The 25,036-nt window shown below is 43.7% G+C and overlaps 2 protein-coding genes and 1 long non-coding RNA gene across 4 annotated transcripts; 2 read left to right on the top strand and 1 right to left on the bottom strand.

Annotated features, from left to right (window-relative positions):
- Nucleotides 1-2,418: 2,418 nt before the first annotated feature.
- On the bottom strand, nucleotides 2,419-5,003 carry LOC135567338 (uncharacterized). The gene is made up of 2 exons (XM_065014770.1): nucleotides 3,684-5,003; nucleotides 2,419-2,866 (listed from the first exon to the last, which is right to left on the bottom strand). Exons 1-2 carry the CDS (start codon nucleotides 4,963-4,965, stop codon nucleotides 2,787-2,789), a joined length of 1,362 nt encoding a protein of 453 aa, XP_064870842.1. The 5' UTR covers nucleotides 4,966-5,003; the 3' UTR covers nucleotides 2,419-2,786.
- Nucleotides 5,004-5,772: 769 nt separating this feature from the next.
- LOC115112478 (protein LSM14 homolog A-like) lies at nucleotides 5,773-13,495 on the top strand. 2 transcript variants are annotated; one of them, XM_029639571.2, is made up of 9 exons: nucleotides 5,773-6,082; nucleotides 6,673-6,836; nucleotides 6,941-7,088; nucleotides 8,801-8,989; nucleotides 9,212-9,286; nucleotides 9,486-9,665; nucleotides 9,859-10,030; nucleotides 10,173-10,452; nucleotides 10,667-13,495. In XM_029639571.2, the coding sequence occupies exons 1-9, from the start codon at nucleotides 5,962-5,964 to the stop codon at nucleotides 10,685-10,687; spliced, it is 1,350 nt and encodes a 449-aa protein (XP_029495431.1). In that variant the 5' UTR covers nucleotides 5,773-5,961; the 3' UTR covers nucleotides 10,688-13,495. The 2 variants fall into 2 exon arrangements, with proteins under 2 accessions (XP_029495431.1, XP_029495430.1); XM_029639570.2 differs by having other exon boundaries at nucleotides 10,664-13,495.
- An 870-nt stretch (nucleotides 13,496-14,365) lies between these two features.
- LOC115112479 (uncharacterized) lies at nucleotides 14,366-20,755 on the top strand. The gene is made up of 3 exons (XR_003860943.2): nucleotides 14,366-14,543; nucleotides 19,603-19,728; nucleotides 19,957-20,755. It is a non-coding gene; the product is annotated as an uncharacterized LOC115112479 (long non-coding RNA).
- Nucleotides 20,756-25,036: the final 4,281 nt, after the last annotated feature.

Here is a 25,036-nt window from a genome sequence, read left to right as displayed (position 1 = left end):
AGCTTACCGATCACTGTACCTGTACACAGCCAATCTGTAAATAGCACACCCATATTATTACTTACCCTCTTGTTCTTTTGCACCCAAGAATCTCTACTTGCACATTCATCATCTGCACATCTATCACTACAGTATTAATGCTAAATTGTAATTATTGTACATAGACGTTTCTATTTTTATTTTATTTTGTGTTATTGACTGCATATTTGTTTATGTGTAACTCTGTGTTGTTTTTGTCGCACTGCTTTGCTTTATCTTGGCCAGGTCGCAGTTGTAAATGAGAACTTGTTCTCAACTGGCCTACCTGGTTAAATAAAGGTGAAATTAAAAAAATATTTAAAAAATAATGAGTGCATACAAAATGCATGAGTAGGCCTATCCATCTGCTGGGCCAACACAGTGATATTTTTTCTTGAAGAACTTGAGTTGCTCTTTCACATGCCTCATGCAGCTCATTGTAACAACTTTGAGAGATGAATACCAATAGAGGAGATCATGTCTGGTGTTTTTTATGTCCTGCCATTTCATTAAACTTGCCCATTGGCAAAATACAGTGGGGCAAAAAAGTATTTAGTCAGCCACCAATTGTGCAAGTTCTCCCACTTAAAAAGATGAGGGAGGCCTGTAATTTTCATCATAGGTACACTTCAACTATGACAGAAAAAATGAGAAGGAAAAAAATCCAGAAAATCACATTGTAGGATTTTTAATGAATTTATTTGTCAATTATGGTGGAAAATAAGTATTTGGTCACCTACAAACAAGCAAGATTTCTGGCTCTCACAGACCTGTAACTTCTTCTTTAAGAGGCTCCTCTGTCCTCCACTTGTTACCTGTATAAATGGCACCTGTTTGAACTTGTTATCAGTATAAAAGACACCTGTCCACAACCTCAAACAGTCACACTCCAAACTCCACTATGGCCAAGACAAAAGAGCTGTCAAAGGACACCAGAAACAAAATTGTAGACCTGCACCAGGCTGGGAAGACTGAATCTGCAATAGGTAAGCAGCTTGGTTTGAAGAAATCAACTGTGGGAGCAATTATTAGGAAATGGAAGACATACAAGACCACTGATAATCTCCCTCGATCTGGGGCTCCACGCAAGATCTCACCCCGTGGGGTCAAAATGATCACAAGAACGGTGAGCAAAAATCCCAGAACCACACGGGGGGACCTAGTGAATGACCTGCAGAGAGCTGGGACCAAAGTAACAAAGCCTACCATCAGTAACACACTACGCCGCCAAGGACTCAAATCCTGCAGTGCCAGACGTGTCCCCCTGCTTAAGCCAGTACATGTCCAGGCCCGTCTGAAGTTTGCTAGAGAGCATTTGGATGATCCAGAAGAAGATTGGGAGAATGTCATATGGTCAGATCAAACCAAAATAGAACTTTTTGGGAAAACTCAACTCGTCGTGTTTGGAGGACAAAGAATGCTGAGTTGCATCCAAAGAACACCATACCTACTGTGAAGCATGGGGGTGGAAACATCATGCCTTGGGGCTGTTTTTCTGCAAAGGGACCAGGACGACTGATCCGTGTAAAGGAAGGAATGAATGGGGCCATGTATCATGAGATTTTGAGTGAAAACCTCCTTCCATCAGAAAGGGCATTGAAGATGAAACGTGGCTGGGTCTTTCAGCATGACAATGATCCCAAACACACCGCCCCGGCAACGAAGGAGTGGCTTCGTAAGAAGCATTTCAAGGTCCTGGAGTGGCCTAGCCAGTCTCCAGATCTCAACCCCATAGAAAATCTTTGGAGGGAGTTGAAAGTCCATGTTGCCCAGCAACAGCCCCAAAACATCACTGCTCTAGAGGAGATCTGCATGGAGGAATGGGCCAAAATACCAGCAACAGTGTGTGAAAACCTTGTGAAGACTTAGAGAAAACGTTTGACCTCTGTCATTGCCAACAAAGGGTATATAACAAAGTATTGAGATAAACTTTTGTTATTGACCAAATACTTATTTTCCACCATAATTTGCAAATAAATTCATTAAAAATCCTACAATGTGATTTTCTGGATTTTCTTTCCTCATTTTGTCGGTCATAGTTGAAGTGTACCTATGATGAAACGTTCAGGCCTCTCTCTCATCTTTTTAAGTGGGAGAACTTGCACAATTGGTGGCTGACTAAATACTTATTTGCCCCATTGTATGTGCATGCTTGTGATGTCAGAAAAATCATTTGATTGGGTGATATCAAACAGATGCGTGGAAATTTCTTAGAACTGGAATGATGCATGCCATTCTGTACTGTATTCTGTCATATTGTCAATGCCATTGACATATACTGTATATTATATTCAGTATACCAGTAGGCATTTTTGTCAACATACCAACTGAGCAGCGAACATCTTGCTCACATGCAGTCTTGGTTGTGATCTTTGTGTTGCGTTGATAGTGGGTGTCATGAATCATGTAATAACTTTATTCAATTTCAGATATTTCTACAACATTATACAGAATTAACCTAAAATCAATACCGACGTAAAGGATATGTTTTTTTTGTTTTTACAACCATATCTTATTTTTAAATGGAAATTGGATGTTGTAGGGTCCAAACAACTTTTGTGATTTCACATGTTTGAGAAACTTACAGCTAACAACAAATCACTTTCTCATCTGTTTTGTGTAATATGGGTCCCCCGAAAAAGCATGAACAAAGGCTACAGAAACAAGAAAATACGTCCTCTTAGAAGAAAAAAACAAAGCTCTCAGTATAGTGATGCAGTTCTTTAGATGTTGTACACAAATTGTCATTCCAAACTTTATTTGCAATGTTATATTCCCTTTTGCACAACTCGAGCTGTTTCCTCTATCCAGCTGTTCCATTCTCCATGTAGCCTGCCCCTACAGGTATCTGCCAAAATAAAGGAAACATCAACATAAAGCATTTTAATAGCACGTTGGGACACCACGAGATGCAAGAACAGCTTCAATGTGCCTTGGCATAGATTCTACAAGGGCCTGGAACTTCCTGTGTGTAAGAACCCATGCTTTCAGTACACTTTGTATCCATCATTTACTCAAGTGTTTCCTTTATTTTGGCGGTTACCTGCAAAATGGACAGAAATGTATCGCTCGAGCCACAACAAAGTGTCTATAATGTTGCGGACAAAGTTCGGAATGGCACATTTCATATGTAAAATATCTAAAAGACCTGCATCACTATACTGACAAAAAAGGAAGCATTTGTTTTTGGAGCCTTTGTTTGTGTTTTTTCAGGGCCCCTATACTACACAACGAGGAGAAGAGATTTGCTGTTTGGGGCAAGTTTCTCAAAAACATGTGAAATCACACAAAAAGGTGTCTGGACCCTTCTATAAGATGACATTTACATCAGATAGAGATTTTGTTGTAAAAACGACTTATCCTTTAATCTGTATAGAATTTACAGATGTAATCTGTATTGACAGGTGTTTTATCAAATGAATGCTACTTTGCCCAAAGCACATTCAGAATCTGCTGCGTCTTTGGGAATCTTCAGGAAGTGAACAGGGAAATGATGAAGGAACACATCACATGTCCAGGTAATGTTTTACATTAAAGTACACAATTGATGTAATGACAAAGCACAGGGCTCTCAAAAAGACCTGCCCAGTTTCATTGTTTTGATATGAGCAGATTTCCCCGCTCTGATTTGAAGAGAAGAGCAATTCATCCTTCTAACACCTTACCGGGTGGGATGGTAAACCCAGGAGGCAGTTGAATGGTCGTCTGTGGTTGTTGGGGGGGTCTGACAATCAGCTGGGGGGCTACAGTCCTTTGAGCCGCTGGGACTCCCGGTTGAAGCAGAGGCTGTGTAGCTGTGGCCACAGCCGGTGACGCTGGCCTTACCATTCCAACAGTTGTTGTTTGTCCAACAACATTGACAGCAGACTTTGCCATGACATGACTTGCAGTAGTCGCCGCTGCTATGTTGGAAACGGCAGAGGGAGAGGAAACAGAGTTTATTACGGAATTGACAACACCTAACGGACTGGACATGACTATTTTGGACTGTACGGGAGCGTCCGACTTCGCTTCAGAACCCTCTTTTTTGTGGTTCACTTGCGAAGCTGCTGCAGAAGTGATCGGTCCTATCGCGCCTTGTTTAACCAAGGCCGAAACGGTAGTGCCATTTCCATTATGTGCGATGCTCGCTACAATGTGACTTGGTAGTCTTTGCAAAGCAATAGTAGGAGTCCCCTTATCCAGGGGAATCGCTGATTGAGTTGAAGAAATTCTGGAGTTAGATAAAGTGAAATTCGTCGTATTTACACAAGATGTAACGTCAACGGTCCGACTTGAGTTTGCTGCACTTGCACTGCTAATCAACGCAGCAGTTCCCGCCGCAGGGGGATTATTCCTTGACGTTACCGCTCCTCCGGTACCGTTCAAACTCTGTATTCCCGCGGATGCACTCCGTAACGATGCAGTTATACGTTTTCTTGGATGATCGACAATGTCTGTTGATGTCTGACCTGAAGCCAGAGCGGAACCTCGGCTGGTGGTGGTGCTGTTGATGCTGTTGACAAGCGGAGAAGTTGCTACACCACCAAATGCAGGTAGTGTTGTGATAGATGATGTTCCATGTGATTGCAAACCGCTCTTGGTAGCGTTTACTCCAGTCCCTGAAGTGGTGGAAGCTTCCTCAAAGGACGGAATAGAACTCAGCGAAGAAGATGTAACAGTTTTCTCTAAGCTAATTTCTTTAGAGTTTATCTCCTGGTGCATCCCAGCTTTATGTTGTCCTTGTTGCTGCTGTACTAGTGTAGTACCCACTTGGGCTGGTAGCGTTTTCCCTAAGTGATGGTTTGCAGTGAATGTAGACCCAGCACCTCTGTTTTCCGACTGAGTATCTGCAGGGTTGCTTTGTCCAACAAGTTGTGACTCCAAAGAGCCCACTAAATCGCTCACAGCTTTTTCATCCACCTCAGAAAATAACATATCTTCCAGTGGGTCGGAGGTGCTCGCCATCTTTGATCATAGATCGCTGTCTAAAAAAGTGTAAATGAGTGAAATGCGCATGCGTGTTACTAGGCATTGTGGGAATTAATCTGACGTCAAAGAGCCAATATTTATGGTTGTTTTTTTAAAATGTCATTGATTAATAAATGTATTACTAAACAAAAATTGTTTAGCATGTTACATTTCAGCACGTAATAAAGTGGGAGTTCTCACAGAAACTCAGAAATCTCACATTTTATTATGGCAATGAAAATAGGCTTTAGTCTGGGAGAGTAGCATATGGTCCCTAGGACATATTTTATTTGTCATAAAGATTTTATTTTGACACTTGCCACAGACACGTCTGGAAATACTTAGTAGTTTCCGCACCAAATAATTTCACCTATCAAGGTTTGTTGCTTCAGCTAGCTGTGGCTGGCTGGCTGCTGGTTTGTTAGAATTGCTGGAAGGACATTTTGTTAGATGAAGCAGATTGCAACTGCACCCTTGCATTTATTGCAGATTACATTAAAAGACATGATACACGTGTGGAAACTGCTTAATTAAACAAACGTTGTCTTTTTATGTATTTTTATGCATACGGGGTGGGCGAGAGAGATGGGCGATAAAGTATCCAGTGGCAGCGATGGAAAATGTACATAAACTGTAGTTGGCAGTCTCAGATCTAAGATCAGTTTGCCCTCTCCCAATCCCAGAAAGTATTCAGAAGGGAGAGAAACACAAAACTAACCTCAGATCAGTAATCTTTGAAAGGTAGCAATGATCCCGTGAAAACTCGCGATATCTACGGTTGACAGAGACGATTTCCCACCATTCTTTGCGGTGAGGCAATGCATCATAGGAAAACGGCCATGTCGTTGTGCTAGCAAATTGGTGGAAGAACGAACGAGCAATAATCTTTGTTAGAAGTGTGCAAACAGGACTAAATAACGTAGCTAGCTACTTTCCATATAATTTTGGAAGATATATATTTATTTCCCACACTCAAATAAAAAGGAAGACGGTATGAGTGGAGGGACACCCTACATCGGGAGTAAAATTAGCCTAATCTCGAAGGCCGAGATTCGCTATGAGGGAATTTTATACACAATTGACACCGAAAATTCGACTGTTGCCCTCGCCAAAGGTAAGCTAAAACGTATACCTTGCAATCAAATAAGTCGATAAATTGAAAACACCGTTTTTTTAAACTAGCAATGAGGTGCAGGCATTTAGTCTGTCACTCAAATTGTTCACAATGCTAGTTAGCATAGCTAGCAGCTAGCTTTGTCGAATGCGTAATCATGCGTGTGGCAGGCTAGTTTAAGTTAGCAGAGCTAATTTAACTAGCCCGTTTCACTGCAAACGCTCTGGCCTGTTTCATTCATGCTTTGTTGGTGCATTGCTTAGCTGACCGGTTTATCACTTCACGATTAAATAGTAAACGTTAGCGGTTAATGTGGACGGGAAATCGGCTAGATAAAATGCTAACGATGTTGACCTTAATTTGATGGCTAGAAAGTGCAAGTTAGCTAACTAGCGACCGTTCTATTGTTGTTCCTCCAGTGGCATCTAGCTAGCTGCCTGTTTACACTGGTATGTGCATGCGCTCACTTGCGTTCTTTGTTTACGTCCTGCACGGCGTTTCATTTTGTCAATACTAGACTGTACAATGAATGGTGGATGATCTGGCAGGCAATCAATGTAATTTGTCTCTGCATTTGTTTATCCAAACAGTCCGCTCCTTTGGCACTGAGGACCGCCCTACTGACAGGCCAATTCCACCACGGGATGAAGTCTTCGAGTACATCATCTTCAGAGGGAGTGACATCAAGGACCTGACTGTTTGCGAGCCACCAAAAGCCACCAGCTCCCTGCCTCAGGACCCTGCCATTGTTCAAGTAAGCAGGACATTGATCTAGTCAATGATTCATTGGCAAATGTATTTGCTGTTTACATATTTAATAGTTCTGTATATGGTTGTCTAACATTTTGTTTTCCCCAGTCCTCTATTGGATCCACCAATGCTCCACCCCCATCATTCCAGTCTGTGGGCTCATATGCACCCTTTAGCGGCAGGGCTCCTGTCCCCCCTTACAGCCAGTTTAACCCCAGCCCCCTGGTGTCCCAGCAGTTTGGAGTTGTCGGTGGAGGTTGGTACATTCATCTTGTTGATTCGCCATTCTATCATCTCTAAGATGTCTGAAATGAAGAATGATCTTGAAAGCTCTTGTATTGTCAGTGTGTAATGCAATGCTGTTGGAGCTAGTACTTTTTCTTTAGCATATCTACCTCTCAATATCATGCAATTTTATGTTCTATGCAGTATCTTGCTTGCAGTTAACATCAGTGGAGAACTGCACTTGCATTATTATAATCACACAACCTGCCTTTGATCATGACTCTGTTCCAGTGCATTACACAAGTAATTGGACTAAGGTGTCTTCTACATGGGGGGAGTTGTGTTAAGAGCCCCAGCGCTCGGTCTGAACAGTAACATGTCACTTGGTTTTGGAGGCATAAGGGTCTTATCTTTAATATCAGTGAGAAATAATAATTAAAGAAAAGGTTCAAGTGATACACCTTTTTTATTGGGTTAGTGTTCCCACATGGCCATATATCCATGTTACAGCGTGTGTTTATGGAAGACAGAGGCACTACCTGTGCTAATTAGCTATCTAGCATACTCCAAACACCTGTGTGTAACTGTAGAAGGTTGCCAGAAATGTGACACTGAAAAATACTGTTTGCTTCAACTGTGATAAAGCTGGTTAAAAGTGTACAGTAAGTGTATATTTTGCAGTTGTGAAATCATTTTGAAAGTAAAGGGATTTGTTTCCAGAACCGTATTGCAATTTATAATCAATTTCATGTTTAAATTGAGTATCTGTGGCTCCCGAGTGGAGCAGAGGTCTAAGGCACTGCATGAGTGCTAGAGGTGTTACTACAGTCCCAGCTTCATATGTGCCACAACCGGCCGTGGTCGGGAGTCTGATAGGACCACTCGTTCCAAAAAAAAAAAAAAGGTTCCATTAAAGTTTGCAGAAACATGTCAAATGATGTATATAATCAATCTTTAGGATGTTTTTATCATAAATCTTCAATAATATTCCAACCGGACAATTCCATTGTCATTAGACAGGGAACGGAGCTCACGCCACGCGTGATAAACAACTCATGGCTTTCAGCTGAGCCACTTACTCGGAGTGGTCTTATTCTCTCGCCTTTCACAATAGAGGCCTGAAACAACTTTCTAAAGACTGTTAACATCTACTGGAAGCCTTAGGAAGTGCAATCTGACCCCATTTACACTGGATATTTGTGTTTTACTTGCTATATTGTATTTACTTTGCCACCATGGCCTTTTTTGCCTTTACCTCCCTTCTCTCCTCATTTGCTCACGTTGTATATATACTTGTTTATACTGTATTATTGACTGTATGTTTGTTTTACTCCATGTGTAACTCTGTGTCGTTGTATCTGTCGAACTGCTTTGCTTTATCTTGGCCAGGTCGCAATTGTAAATGAGAACTTGTTCTCAACTTGCCTACCTGGTTAAATAAAGGTGAAATAAAATAAATAAAAAATATTGGATAGGCAATCACTTAAACTACAAACCTCAGATTTCCCACTTCCTGGTTGGATTTTTCTCAGGTTTCTGCTATACTCAGACATCATTCAAACAGTTTTAGAAACTTCAGTGTTTTCTATCCAACTCTACTAATAATATGCATATCCTAGCTTCTGGGCCTTAGTAGCAGGCAGTTTATTCTGGGCATGCTTTTCATCCGGATGTGAAAATACTGCCCTCTAGCCCCAAGAGGTAAACAGTACATCTTGGGCTAACCCCTGCCTTGTCCTCCAGGTCGCACCAGTCCCCAGCTGGACACTCTGAGGAAGAGCCCTTCCATGGAGCAGGCAGTGCAGACGTCCCCCACCACTGCCCCTGCTGCACCTGCACCAGTGGGACAAAGGAGCCCAGCTGGCCCATCAGCCAGGCCCATCACTACCCTGGGCAACCAGAAGCCTCCAGACATCCTGGAACAGAGGAGGGGTGAGGCTGGCAGGGGAGGCTGTAGCCAGGCTTGGCCTGGATGTCCACAATACACTGCTGTCACACAGCCTAGTCTACATTGCCTGTTTAGAACAATTGCTTAATTGCCTATCTCTAAGTGAAGAACCTGGCCATATGGCTTTCTAGTTTAGAATATTGTTGCTCTTGACTGATATGCCAAAATAATTGTGAGTTTTGTCTCTTTATTTTGTGCTTTTTTAGGCCCTGAGGTTCAGAAAATACACAGAACAGATTCCGAGCAAGGTGGTGGCGACAACCGGAATCACCGTCAATGTGGTGAGTTGGTTCTCATGAAATACCAGTGTACTTGTTAACCTGTTTTAAGCTCTCGCCCTAGCTTCTGTTGTACACTGGCTTACTAGTGTTAATGTGCCCATGTTTTTCTGTGAAATAAGATTTATACGCATTCAAACTAAATATAATTTAAAGGTTGCTTTGCTATTGTTTGTCTGACTCTGCTGTCTTGTCTTCCCAGCCGGTGGTCCTCCCCCTCAGCGCCGTGGTCGTGGAGGTGGTCACCGTGGAAGAGGCCGTTTCAACCCACACAGGGACGGTCCCATGAAGTTTGATCAAGACTTTGACTTTGAGACTGCCAACGCTCAGTTCAACAAGGAGGAGATTGAAAAAGAGTTTCAGAGCAAACTCAAACTGAAAGGTACTATTTGTAATTATTATAGCATGTTCCATGCAGCAGTAATGTCATGGCCTAGCCTGGGTTCCTACCTAAAATTCCCAGGCTGCCAATGTTGACTTGGAACATGTCAATTTTTGTGTACTCATTTTATCCTCTTATCTTAATCCAAGTTTATGAAGAAATGTTGTACCCCTTTTTTAATTGTCTAACATAGATGACAAGCCTGATAAACCAGAGAAGGCTCTTAATGGAGATGAGAAGGCAGATTCTGGAGTGGAGACCCAGAACAGTGAAGGCAATGCTGAGGAAGAGGAACCTGTGGTGGCCAACGTTTACTACGACAAGACTAAGTCCTTCTTTGATAACATCTCTTCTGATGATACAAGGCATGTCCCTTTTGCTCTCTTAAACAATTTTTCTATTTTTATTTGTGCTTTGTGGTATTGATAGTGTCTCATACTAATTGAAATCCAAAGCATGTCAGTTAGGTTAGTCTTTGGCATTAAAGGTCTCATTTTGTACTTACAGGAAAGCAGCTGAGCGATCTGGCGGTTCAGGATTCCCAAGAAGGCAGACTTGGGCTGAGGAGAGGAGGATGAATTCGGAGACCTTTGGCATTCCACTGAGGCACAACCGAGGCCGAGGAGGCTTCAGAGGAAGTCGTGGCGGCGTGGGCTTCCGTGGGGGCAGAGGGCGTGCCATGAGCAGAGGTTCCTTTGGACCCCCCCGCGGGGCCCCACCCGGCTTCAGGGGAGGATTCCGAGGAAGCAGCAGAGGTGGCCGGGAGTTCGTTGAATATGAATACAGGGTAAATCATTCCTTACAACACATGTAAAAATATTTTATATTTTATTATTCCAAAGTTAAATGTACATAAGCACACACTCGCAACAAAGGACAGGACAACCCAACATCACACTTATAATGCAAGTAAAGTTCAATATGATGCAAGACTTTGTCTGGATATTATTAAAGGCTGGATGCGTGTTCAAGTCTAAACATGTTTTGCTTTATTCCAGAAGGATAACAAAGTGGCCGCGTAGTGCACCAGAGAGATGGATCCACCAAGAATTGTAGCCCTTCATGGTCCAGAAATATTTGTCAAAAAGATTGACGACATACTCTGTAAATTTGCCACCAGCACTGGGGTTGACTGCTTGATTTCAACGGGTGTGAATGCAGTTTCTTTACCAATTTCATTTTTTTTCTCCCAAAAATACAACAAAGGATTATAATGTGCTTTTGAGAATTTGAGCATTGTTTGATATTATACAGTAATCAGAGGGACAAGAACTTGTGTAAATATTGTACTCCAGTGGAATTATTCAGTATTTTTGCATCTATTTGAGTTCCTTTCTTACTAAAATTGTATTTGATAATGTTCTGTTGTGTAAAGATGTATGCAGAATCCCGATGATACTGTGAGTACTTTGATCACTGAAAAATAGCTTTATTTTTTGGGGATATATCCTGCAATGTACCTTAGGAGCACTAAAATCCTACATAGCCTGTCGGGTCACAGTTTTTGTTTTTTATATTTTCCTAGTCTATTTTTTAGTAGCCGTTTATCCCGTGTTTTGACGTTCTGCTGTACTTTGCCAAGTTTCTTAGAAACTATTGTTTCAGTGTTCCTGCTAAAAGACTCAAATGTAAATGTTCTTGGGGTACATCAAGTAGATAAGTGGTTTACATCATAGGCTCACTTTTGTTGTTGTAGAGATCCTGCTTTCTAATTAAGGTAGTCAGTTCAGACCTTTAAGCTATTTATACAAGATCGGAGTAGGTCAGACATCCTGAAAACATTTTGGAGCGTTTTCACTAATCGGGATCATTTGTTTTATAATCTTACTGAATATTGAATGAATGTATTTCTACTGCATCACGCTATTATTTCTGCCCCAAAGATATTTTGTGGTTGCCACTTAACTTCTGGTTTTATAAATGCATATGAATGAATTGATTCAGAGCTTTTGGGATGTTTTCTCTACCCCTAAGCATGCCCTGTGGTTCCCAACACCTGTTAATGCTGGTCACCAACTACAGGTCATGGTGGGAAGGACTGCAGTCCTTGTGATTCAGTGATGGGGTGTGCTGCACATATTTGCTCTGGCATATTTTTGTTAAATGTAGTGTTGGTGACTATTGCTCTTTTTAGTGTAGTTGATGTCGTCAAAGGAGGCTTTTCTGCAACAATCATGGCTGAACTTGGAGCATCAGTCATTAGAAATGTCTATCTAGCCTTCATCTCCCCAGCGCTTGAATATGAAATAACTGCCATGTTTTAACTAGCCGCTTAACAAGTGTCTATGGTATTAAATCATTGTTGACCTCTAAATGTTTGCCCTGCAAGAGAAGATGGCTGCTTCTGGCCTAGACTGCTGTGTAACCAGATTAATCTTGTCCCCAGTATGGAATACGACTGGGAGCATTGGGCTACTTGTTCTGTTTGTTTAAAAACAATTTGCAATTCAACCAGTGTTACTGATGTATGTTGACATTTTTCTAGCAGACAATCTTGCTTTGCCTGATGGTCTATTTTCATGCTTGCCCCTTGTATGGTGTTGCATCTGAAAAAATAATCTGGTGTGCTCAACTCGAAACAAAGATGCTGGTGTTTTTTTTGTTGTTTTTTTTCAGTCCCACTAATGTAACTTCAGTGAATAATAGTATCATTCACCAGCTGTATTGACATTGTAGTAGCCTGGCACACAAGTGATTCTAACGTAAGCTTGTCCTGAAAAAATAACATCAATTTGTTGGAGTGGCAATATGTTGGGGATAGTAAGGGCTGTATAACTTGGGAAAAATCTTCAGCCATCAGAGATAATATTCTGCATAACTAGGTTTGAGTATACATTCATAGATTTATTTTAAGTCCAACCGCCAAGTTTACATGAGGTTGAAGGAAACAAATTCACTTGTTGGAAGAAGTTAGATGAAAAGTAGTGTAGTTACTCCAGGCCTTAAAACCAATCTACTAAGCTTCTGGAAGAATTCCTAGTGATCCAATTCCAGCATTTGTAATAAACCGCATCGGTGCTTTAAGCTTGCAATGTTTGTCCCTTTCCCCATGCTTGGGGAAGTCTATTGAGCACTGTCTATTGTCCAGCACTTGCAGTTTGGAGGATTGTCCATAAAATCATACCTCTTGGGGCGATTCAGATTTTTTAATGGGATATTTTCTTTTTATAAGATAAAGGGATGTGAACTGGATGTTGAGACCAGTGGATAAGGGGGTGGATTTTTCAGCTGTTCTCACTTTTTGTCAGTATGTTTGGGAGTGCTAGAAGGAGGGTTATGCATTTATCTTTCTCTCAATTGACCTACAGTATGATGACAATATGTAAGCTGTACTATTTGAAAACACTACAAGATAAACCTGATCTAGAACATAAATGTTGGGCAGCTAGGCCAATATATCCTGTAGTTCATAAATGTGCAGTTTGACTGAATTGTTGTACAGATTGATAATACAGAACAATGTATGGCAGCCTTAGCCTCGTACGAATCATCCTGATCTGTGAGCTCGTGAGATCAGGATGGCTTGTATGGGGATATGGCAGCCTTGCCTTGTGATAAAACACAAAATAATGACTCCGAACAAGGATTATACACAGGAGCCTGGGCAGTTGCAATAACCACATCGGTGTCAGGTCCAGAGCTAATTTGAGATTTCAAACAGTACATATTGCTGTAAAGTTTTGATTACATTAGTTACTTCTTCCGACCTCTGGAATAATAAAGCCAGATATTGTTTCTAAATAAGGCAGTTGAACAGCATGGTGTACTTCAAGTGGGCCGATCCTCTGCAGACCGGTTTTTACTCTATAAAAATAAACAATTGTTCAATAGCCATCTCCTTGTTTTTAATTATATTGATAGTCGAGTTGCCTTCCAAGAATTATGGACACTACTCAGTTCACATATTTTTCAAGATTTTAGGCGAAATGTAATTATTGCCTTCTAGCAAACCTTCCAGGCTCATAGCATTTGTGTATATCATTGTTTTATGACTTTTTAGGGCTTTTCAGTTACTATTTGAAATATGTTTATGGTCATGGTATTTTCTAGAGAAGGGGGAACATGTATATGTAGTTTGAAAATGTATTTAAGTTATATTTTGTATAGACATGCTTCTGTGGAAATCATTGGGTTGACTTTTTCTGAAGTTTCATTAGATTTTGACATGCGCACTAGCACGGGCACGGGACGTTTTTTCACTTCGCTCCCTAGCTACTTCTCGTCCTACCCTGAGTCCTACTCCTGTCGAAAACAACTGGATAGGTGAACTTGATATAGCAGGAAGCATCAATTAGCCAATCCATAGATTAGCAGGATTTTATATCAGGGTAAAGACAAGGGACAGGATTGAAATTGAACGGGCAAATGTTCGACTAAAATGAACGAAAATCCCTGTTTCCACTAGTTACCATAGCCACAAAGTCCGGATGGCTATATCGTAAAAATCATGAAAACAGAAATTGGCCTTTGGGTCATAATTTAAGGTTCGGGTTAGGCATAAGATTAGCGGTGAGGTTAAAATGTGGAACACCGTTTTGGTCTTAAAAGCACGTGGTCAAAACGCGATCTCTTTAATGCTATGTGTATAAAGTAAACAGGTCCAGGCGGTAAATTAACGCCTACACGCGTCAAAGAAGGGCGTGCAAATGTGCTTGCAGGCGGTTTAATTAACATGTGCTAAATAAACGTCTGCAAGCGGTCCTGCGCACGTCAAGTTAACGCCTACAGCTGCTAAATATACATCCACACACGCTAATTTAACGCGTTCTTTAATATGCAATTTTACTAGCCAATTTCCCTAGCTTCTCCTTTCAAACAGATTTCACAATTTGAAGGAACTTCTCTTTCCACTGCAAACAGATTTTGAAACTTTACAAGGTAACGGTTTTGTCTTTGACATTTTTTACTGAATCGTAAAGTTTATCAGCTAGTTTACAGTGGAAGGGTCGGTTTCTCATCACTGGCTATAAAATGCAGCTAACATTAATCTAGCACCAGGATCAGCAGAGTTTAGCATAAACTAAGTCAGATAATTGGTAGCTAATTTAGCTAACGCCGGTAGCCTCGAACTCCGGCCATATTATATTGTAATGACCAGACTAGATCATAAAGGAACAATTGTCCAGACAGAGGATTAAGTTTACGAATTGACGGTTTATTAACCCAACTTCACACAGGCTACTGTTAAGCCCGTAGCCCACGCAAAATAAATAAAGAATACCCCACAAATCAACCGTGACCTTCTCTTGTGAAGCCCAGACATAAGAGAAAGAACAACGGCTAAACCTGGTCTTAACTTCCAATGCTCCATTCCCCTGCCAAACACCCCTCCACGCCACTCTGCCAACCACCAGGATGCCCAGCATCAGAACATTCCAGGCATTCCCACGATTGGCAGATAGCAGGTTGATTGGCATGGTGGACCCCGCGGGTCGCTACACAGCCCCCCCCCACCACAAAGTCCCTCTTCCCCGGGAACAAACAAAGTGTCTGAAGCGACCCGGAGGTCTCCTTTGCCTGTGTGGCCGTGATGGTTGCAGAGTGTCCAGATGTGAAACAGGGTTCTATCCGTGGCAGGGGGCTGCCCCTCTTGGACCCAGGGGATGAAGTCAGGAATATGGGGGACAAGGATGCGGGAACAGGGAATACAGTCCGTGGCATCACGAGGTGACAGGGAGGGAGACAGGGGGAGTGGGCTGTCTGGAGCCTTGTCTGTGGCACCTGGGGGTGGGTGCCTGGAGAATGTCATTGCCAGAGAGGGGAATTGTGGGGGTCCCTGGGGTTTGGGAAGAAGAGGCCCCTCTGTATGGGGCTAACCTGTCTCAGTGCAGTGCCACCTTTCTCCCCCTAGGAGGAAGCTGCACCCGGTAAACAACCTCCCCTACCCTATCCAGGACGCTGCAGGGTCCCACCCAGTGACTGCCCAACTTGGGGCATCTGCCTTTTTTCCTTAGGGTGCTGTAGTAGACCCAGACCAGCTCCCCAGCCACAAAGTGCCTTCCCCGGGTGTGCACGTCATAGTTCCTCTTCTGCCTCACACCTGCATTCACCAGCTGCACTCTGGCGAAGGTGTGGGCTGTCTCCAGGTGGACCTGGAGTCTCCGGGCATACTCCGGCCCCGGGGGAACATGAGGGCTATCCGGGGGTCGACGCCATCTCCGCAGGGGTGTGGATCTCTCTCCCCAGCATGAGGAGGGCAGGCGTGCAGGAGGTGGAGTCTTGGACAGCGGAGCGGCATGCTATGAGGACCATAGGCAGGTTCTTGTCCCAGTCACGCTGGTGTTTGGAAGAGACGATGGCCAGCTACTGTCCAAGCGTTTTGTTGAAGCGCTCCACAAGGCCATCGCTTTGAAGATGGAGAGGAGTAGTGCGGGTCTTGTGAATACCCAGCCTTTCACACATGGTGGCGAACACACGGGACTCAACGTTTCTGCCTTGGTTGTTGTGGATGGACTCCGCAGCTCCAAACCTGCTGAACATCCCCGTTGTCAGGGCGTCGACGATGGTCTCTGCCTCCTGGTCAGGCAGAGCATAGGCCTCGGGCCATTTTGTGAAATAGTCCACGGCCGTGAGCTCCCAGAGGTTTCCACTGTCTGTGGTAGGAAACGGCCCAACTACATCCACTCCCACCCTCTCCATGGGAGACCCCACTGGGAACTGTTGGAGCTCAGCATGAGAGCGGCCTGGGGGGTCCTTTCTCACTGTGCAGTTGTCACAGGCCTCCATATCCCTCTTGTGCTGCCCCAGTAAAAGCCCTGACGGAGGCGGCGCAGTGTTTTTGTGACCCTAAAGTGTCCAGTCCCCACCCCCCCATGAGTACTCTGGAGCACAGCCTCCCGCAGTGCTTTTGGGGCCACCACCTGCCACCTCTCCTCTCCTGTAGCTGACTCCTTCCATGCCTGCTGTAGCACGCCATCAGCCTCTCAAACTTTTACCACACCCCTTTGGTCATGAGTGAGAGCGCTGTCACCTCTTCCCACGGAGGCCTCACCTGAGCCTCTACCCACTGTAGCACTGGCTGTAGGTCTGTGTCCCGTCCCTGCTGCTGCTGCCCTCATTCAGCCACGTCGACAGTCTGCAGCTCACAGCAGACAGGCCCGCTCCCCCGAAACACTGTGGCACAGACCCCCTCCTCTGCACACAGCTCTCTCTCAAGTTCTTCTCTCCGCCTTCAGTGGCGGCAGCCGTCTGCAGAACAGGGCCGACGGGACATGGCGTCGGCGTTGGAGTGGCGTGCCCCTGCCCTGTGCACCACTGTGAAGTTATACGCCTGAAGCTCCTCCAACCAGCGTGCCACCTGCCCCTCTGGCTCTCTGAAAGACATGAGCCACTGGAGAGCAGAGTGGTCAGTCCTTACAGTAAATGGCAGGCCACCCAGGTAGTACTTGAATTGTTTGACGGAAGCCACAACAGCCAAGAGCTCCATCCGGTTGACACAGTAGCGGCGCACATGTTTGCTGAAGTACGCCACCACTCTCTCCCCCTCTGGACCCACCTGGGCCAGCATCCCACCCATGCCCAAATTGCTTGCGTCTGTGTCCAGGATAAAGGGCAAGGTGAGGTCAGGGGGGGAAAGCACGGGGGCCTCGATCAGTGTTTGAGGGTGTTGAAGGCCTCCTCACACTCCACTGTCCAAGTGAAGGCCTTGTCCTTCGGCAGCAGGCGGTTCAGGGGAGCAGCGACGCTTGAGAAGCCCCGTACAAACCTCCTGTAGTACGAGGCCAGGCCCAGGAAGCTCTTTAGCTGACGCTGGTCGGTGGGGGTGGGCCAGTCTCGGACAGCCCCCACCTTGTCCTCCATGGTGCTGATCCCCTCCTTCCCCACTCGGTGGCCCAAGAAGGACACCTCTCTCCTCATGAAGTGACACTTACTTCTCGAGGTGGAGCTTCAGACCTGCGGCAGCCACCCGCTCCAGCACACGCCGTAGCGCCACCAGGGCTGACTGGAAGGTGCTGCCATGGGCCAGGATGTCATCGAGGTATGCCAGACACTGCTGTCGGGGGATGCCATCCAGCACCCTGTCCATCAAACGCTCAAAAGTAGCTGGAGTGTTGCACAGGCCGAAGCACATGACCTTAAACTGCCAGTGTCCTCTGTTAGTGGAGAACGCAGTTTTGGCTCTGGCCTCTGGGGAGAGGGGCACCTGCCAGTAGCCACTGCGGAGGTCTACTGAGGAGATCCAGGAGGACCTCCTAACCAGGTCCAGTGACTCATCGATACGCGGTATGGGGTCTGAGTCCTTCCTGGTTACCTCATTCAGCCGCCTGTAGTCCGCACAGAACCTCAGCTTGTCCCCCATTTTAGGAACCATGACGACTGGCGCCACCCAGGGGCTGTCTGAGGGCTCGATGAAGTCTGCCCACTGTGTCTACAACACAGCCTTGTCTGCCGCCTCCTGGCGTGCCAGCGGGATACGGCGGGGACGCATCTTGATGGGTCGATCTCATGCTGCACCAGATGAGTCTGACCCACCTCTTCCTCACTCAGCGCAAAGCTGTCTCTGAATTCAAACAGCAACTGCCACAACCGTTCCTGCTGCTCGGGGTCAAGACCAACACAGTTCATCAATTTGTAAACTCAATCCCACTTCTGACACCAATGTAATGACCGGACTTGATGATAAAGGAGCAATTGTCCAGACAGAGGATTAAGTTTACGAATTGACGGTTTATTAACCCAACTTCACACAGGCTACTGTTTGGCCGTAGCCCGTGACCTTCTCTTGTGAAGCCCAGACGTAAGAGAAAGAACAATGGCTTAAACCTGGTCTTAACTTCCAATGCTCCATCCCCCTGCCCATCCCCCCTCCACGCCACTCCGCCAACCACCAGGATGCCCGGCATCAGAACATTCCAGGCATTCCCATGATTGGCAGATAGCAGGTTGATTGGCATGTCGGACCCCGCAAACACTTGGTACTGTTAAGTACAACACAACCAACTAATAACCTAATACATAACACACAGCTGTCTGTGCAGGTCGCTACAATATCATATAGTTAGCCTCAAACTTTGCACGGTCATACTGCTAGCCTCAGTGAATGTCACCGTCTTGTGTTTTATTAAAAGCCCTGCTGAAAAAACATGTAAACTATAACAGCCACGGAAACGTGTTAATACTGTGTTAGTACTGTAATGAAACCGGGAGGGAGCAGGTCGAGGCTCGAAGTCCAGCGCGCTATCGACTGTGCCGCAAAAGCATGCTCAGGCGGCAGAGTCGATTTCAGCGCTAATAAATTCAGGGTTGTTACAATACTATCAAGGTAAATTACATACTAGCAAGATTGTTGCTTGAATGCAGGGCCAGGCATACATAGATTAGACAACGGAGATGCTCAAAATCTAGGTAGTTCTCCATTTTTGGACTATTGTCTTTATTTTGCTTTATCATTGACTAAAGGAAGACAAGCTTCCTAAATGTGACTTATTGGCTAGTACTGAAGCAGGACATGTTTTTGAGTTACATTTTTAGCCCAAAGCCTTGTATTTAAGTAAAACAACAACTTAAGATTTAGATGCACTATTGTAAAGTGGCTGCTCCACTGGATGTCATAAGGTGAATGCACCAATTTGTAAGTCGCTCTGGATAAGAGCGTCTGCTAAATGACTTAAATGTAAATGTAAATGTAAGGTAGGCCACATCTTCAGACCGGCTGGCTTTCGTTTAAATGCTAGCATTAGCTGCGCTAGCTCGGGAATTAGCATGAACACAGAAAAGCTCACATAAAGCACATTTGGCTAGTCACAACCTTGTAAAACCTTTGCTAACGTTACATGTCAGCTTTTGAACAGAGTAGACTTTAATGTGCACGTTCACTTTTTGAATATTTATATTCCATTATTTGGGTAAAATAACTTCAGGCATATACCCAGTACTTCTTCAAAGGAATAGGGTTCCCATTCCTTCCGCTTTATTTTCACACAATTGTGTCTTGCAGAAGGGAACCATGAAGAGGAGCTTGGAGTGGGCAAGGGGGAGGCTGATAAAGCAGCAGAGAAGACCTGATTCATCAAGTATCAATTCATTCAGGTGATTCTCACCTGGTTGGCATGCACAACACAAGGTATGCAACATTAAGCCCAATCAAATAGCCAATGTTATTAAAACATGTGTCCCAAATACAGTCAAGCAACGTTTGTCAGTTGTGTTAATGTTATGAACTACAAACAATCTATGGTTCTTGGGAGTCAATGAATCAATTGAAAGTGACTACAATTAGACATTTTAAAACGGTGCCAGTAAAGATGACAAAAGTAATCTGCTCTTATGGTTCTGTTTACATTTTTTCCAGACACTTCAATCTGACACTCTTGTTAATGTTTGACGTCAGGCAAAACGTCTTCAGCCATCGTAGGACGGAGAGCCGCTGGTTGGCATTTGACCGCAGTGTCTGTACCGGGAAAGGAAGTTATAAGAAAGGGCCCCATGATATCGATGCTTCTTACCATTTCCATTGATTTTAAAATTTAAAAAACCTGGAACAATAGATTGTGTAGCACAATGTACAACTCCAGTTTGCCTATTGTCACAACAAATGTCAATTATAAATGTTTTGATACGTCAGAGTGCATTTTATTTTATAGCTCTGCTTTCAACACCATCCTGACCCACAAACTGGTTAGCAGACTCAGGGTTCTGGGTGTAAATCCTGTAATAACAAATTTAGAATTTTTTACATTATCATAAAAATGTGTATCTCCAGAATGGAGCTGTGGGACCTGACATAATGGTGATACGTCAGTCTCAGCGTAAACAAAACAAAGTAGATGGTGATACTTGACCATTCTCCCATCTACTGGAGATGATCAGCAGCTTCAAGTTCCTGGGCACCCTGATATCCTTTTCTGCCCTCAGTTACTTCACTCAAAGTCCCACTTGTGCTTCTCCACTAAACTTTCTGCACCACGACCTATGTACCAACTACAGTGTCTTTTGCCATTACACATGTAAATGAAATGTCCATATTTACTGGAAGATTTATTTATGGTAACATAGTCCCTTGACATACATGACTTAACTACTTTGCACAATGCTCAGTTTACCCACTAAGAAATCATACATGTATTAAAATATTAAAGCTGCATTATCTATTACTGTGTCCAATTGATTCTGGTTGGTAGTAATGTTTTTGAAAACTTTCACTACACAACTTTTTTTTGCTGATGGACAATCCTGTCAGAAACTTTAATATCAATTATTTTGGGACACATCACCAATTAACATTGGCTGCAGTACTTACTAAGTAGTCATGCAATAAACGTTTTGGATAATTCCGTTTTGGATAATTATTTAAATCAAATAAAATTGTATTTGTCACATGCGCCAAATACAAGGTGTAGGTAGACCTTACAGTGAATGATTACTTACAAGCCCTTACCAACAATGCAGTAAAAAAAATAAAAAATTAAAGAGCATTCTGTAAAATAATAACAAGGCTATATACAGGGGATACAGAGAATTGTGTGGGGGCACCGGTTAGTCAAGTTAATATACAGTGGGGCAAAAAAGTATTTAGTCAGCCACCAATTGTGCAAGTTCTCCCACTTAAAAAGATGAGAGAGGCCTGTACTTTTCATCATAGGTACACTTCAACTATGACAGACAAAATCATATTGTAGGATTTTTTATGAATTTATTTGCAAATTATGGTGGAAAATAAGTATTTGGTCAATAACAAAAGTTTTTGTTGGCAATGACAGAGGTACGAGCTCGGGAGAGAAGAACAATGATTCCAAGCACCCCCCTCCTTTTGAAGCTTCCAGTCTGTTATTCAAACTCAATCAGCATGACAGAGTGATCTCCAGCCTTGTCCTCGTCAACACTCACACCTGTGTTAACGAGACAATCACTGACATGATGTCAGCTGGTCCTTTTATGGCAGGGCTGAAATGTTTTTGGGGGACTTCATTTGTATGGCAAAGAGGGACTTTGCAATCAATCACTCTTCATAACATTCTGGAGTATATGCAAATTGCCATCATACAAACTGAGGCAGCAGACTTCGAAAATTAATATTTGTGTCATTCTCAAAAGTTTTCACCACAACTGTACAGCTTATCATGAGATACTCTACCTCAGGCGAGCAATAACTCGAGACTTCCTTAGATGTCGTGCACCAGCTGTTATTTACAAAAATACATAGTCCGCCGCCACTTGTCTTACCAGACGCCGCTGTTCTATACTGCCGGGACAGCGTATAACCAGCCAGCTGTATGTTGATAGTGTCATCGTTCAGCCACAACTCCGTGAAGCATAAGATATTACAGTTTTGAATGTCCCGTTGGTAGTTTAATCTTGCGCGTAGGATTTTATTCTCCAAAGATTGCATTAAAAATCAGTCATTTACAACATTAACAATGTCTACACTGTATTTCTGATCCTTTAGATGTTATTTTAATGGACAAAAATTGTGCTTTTAAAAAAACAAGGACATTTCTAAGTGACCCCAAACTTTTAAACGGTAGTGTATGTTATGGTTAACTCTAAGTTTTCCTTATCTCCACTGTGGAATGTCTGTCTTGATCCATCCACCTGTCTTCTTTGATAGTCAGGCCTTACCCCTTCATCCCATAGTTTTTTCCCTGTAATCTAATTTAATATGACTGAAGATGCAGCATTTTTTACCAGGCCCTGTCTAAGTATAACTGACTTGTTGAAACTTTGACCACATGCCCTCTATCAAATCAAAACTGGAATTTTAAAAAAGTATGCTAGACATGTATAGAATAGATCATACCTAGTTTGATGTTTCTGTAACAAACGGTGACTTAGTTTTATACCGCTTTAAATGGCATTTCATAGATTTGATGTATAAAATCAAAACAAAGGTTGTAAAAGTATGCCAGACATTTATAGAATAACTCATACCTAGTTAGATGTTTCTGTCATAATCAGTGAAAACGTTTGGTTTTTATAGATGTTTCTATCAAAGCAAAGGTTGTAAAAGTATGCTAGACATTTATAAAATAAACAATTTCTATGTTACTGTGACAATCAATGAATTAGTTATTGATTTTTACCATTTTAAATGGCTTTTGGCGAATGTTTGAATATAAAACTAACTTTACCTCGTGGCAGTACTGCTGGTTTGCTTTTTGGCCTACATATCATACAAGGTGGTAGCTTTGGTAAACAAGTTGCCAGCTGTAACAGTTTTTAAAATATTTTCCAACTTTCAGTTGCTGGATGAAAATGAACAGCTGGTAAGGTGCATCAGAGTACCTTCAATGGAATGTGTATAGTAAGTTCAACTTCATCCATATCTATTTATTTCCCCTAGAGTTGTCAACCCTTCTCCTGGAGCTATTGGGTTTGCAGGTTTTTAACCAGCTCTATACGAACACACCTGATTCAGAGTGGCGTAGCAAGATGTCACTACAGTCCCTGGTTCGAATCCAGGCTGTATCACAGCTGACCTTGATTGGGAGTCCCATTATTGGCCCAGGGTTGTCCGGGTTAGTCCGTCATTGTAAATAAGATTTTGTTCTTAACTGACTTGCTACTCGCTGTTTTATCTATGCATAGTTTCTTTAACCCTACCTACATGCACATAGTACCTCGATTAACCTGTACCCCCTGTATATATAGCCTTGCTATTATTTTTTTTACCTGCATTGTTGGGTAAGGTCTACACCTGTTGTATTTGAAGTTACTGATGAGTAAATAATTATGGTAGGGCTGGAACAAAATCCCGTTGAGGAATATGGTTGGCCACCCTGCCGTGTTAACTAACATACTGTAAACAACTTTTCTCCACCAGATATCATCAAATCTTGCACCGCAATATTGTTTACCTGGGAACCATAGCAGACGCCAGCCAAACATGTATGTTTTGTCCCTCAATGAAAATGCATTCATTGCTTGACTGTTTCAATTGTTTGTCGATGTTAACCAGTGACGGGTTGCAAATGGACTCAGATTCCAATTTTCAGATCCCCACCAATGGAGAGGCACCAACATTGACAGCCCAGAATAGATATAAAGCCATCATACAAAATGGGCAATCATTTCCTCTGAATTGATTCACATCTTTTGTTATTGAAAATAAAGTTTGCTCTTTTTTTCTGCCCAGGAGTTCTTTCCTGACCTAGTGCTGTAAAGTAACATGGGGTGCATTTAATATACACTGCTCAAAAAAATAAAGGGAACACTTAAACAACACAATGTAACTCCAAGTCAATCTCACTTCTGTGAAATCAAACTGTCCACTTAGAAAGCAACACTGATTGACAAATTTCACATGCTGTTGTGCAAATGGAATAGACAACAGGTGGAAATTATAGGCATTTAGCAAGACACCCCCAATAAAGGAGTGGTTCTGCAGGTGGGGACCACAGACCACTTCTCAGTTCCTATGCTTCCTGGCTGATGTTTTGGTCACTTTTGAATGCTGGCGGTGCTTTCACTCTAGTGGTAGCATGAGACGGAGTCTACAACCCACACAAGTGGCTCAGGTAGTGCAGCTCATCCAGGATGGCACATCAATGCGAGATGTGGCAAGAAGATTTGCTGTGTCTGTCAGCGTAGTGTCCAGAGCATGGAGGCGCTACCAGGAGACAGGCCAGTACATCAGGAGACGTGGAGGAGGCCGTAGGGGGGCTACAACCCAGCAGCAGGACCTCTACCTCCGCCTTTGTTCAAGGAGGAGCACTGCCAGAGCCCTGCAAAATGACCTCCAGCAGGCCACAAATGTGCATGTGTCTGCTCAAACGGTCAGACTCCATGAGGGTGGTATGAGGGTCCGACGTCCACAGGTGGGGGTTGTGCTTACAGCCCAACACCGTGCAGGACGTTTGGCATTTGCCAGAGAACACCAAGATTGGCAAATTCGCCACTGGCGCCCTGTGCTCTTCACAGATGAAAGCAGGTTCACACTGAGCACATGTGACAGACGTGACAGTCTGGAGACGCCGTGGAGAACGTTCTGCTGCCTGCAACATCCTGCAGCATGACTGGTTTGGCGGTGGTTCAGTCATGGTGTGGGGTGGCATTTCTTTGGGGGGCCCGCACAGCCCTCCATGTGCTCGCCAGAGGTAGCCTGACTGCCATTAGGTACCGAGATGAGATCCTCAGACTCCTTGTGAGACCATATGCTGGTGCGGTTGGCCAAGGGTTCCTCCTACAGCAAGACAATGCTAGACCTCATGTGGCTGGAGTGTGTCAGCAGTTCCTGCAAGAGGAAGGCATTGATGCTAAGGACTGGCCCGCCCGTTCCCCAGACCTGCATCCAATTGAGCACATCTGGGACATCATGTCTCGCTCCATCCACCAGACTGTCCAGGAGTTGGCGGATGCTTTAGTCCAGGTCTGGGAGGAGATCCCTCAGGAGACCATCTGCCACCTCATCAGGAGCATGGCCAGGCGTTATAGGG

Source organism: Oncorhynchus nerka, unplaced genomic scaffold (assembly GCF_034236695.1).
Source record: "Oncorhynchus nerka isolate Pitt River unplaced genomic scaffold, Oner_Uvic_2.0 unplaced_scaffold_76___fragment_2___debris, whole genome shotgun sequence".
In the NCBI taxonomy this organism is placed as follows: Eukaryota; Metazoa; Chordata; class Actinopteri; order Salmoniformes; family Salmonidae; genus Oncorhynchus; species Oncorhynchus nerka.
The sequence above is the reverse complement of the archived record's forward strand: the minus strand, read 5'-3'. Positions and strand labels throughout refer to the sequence as shown.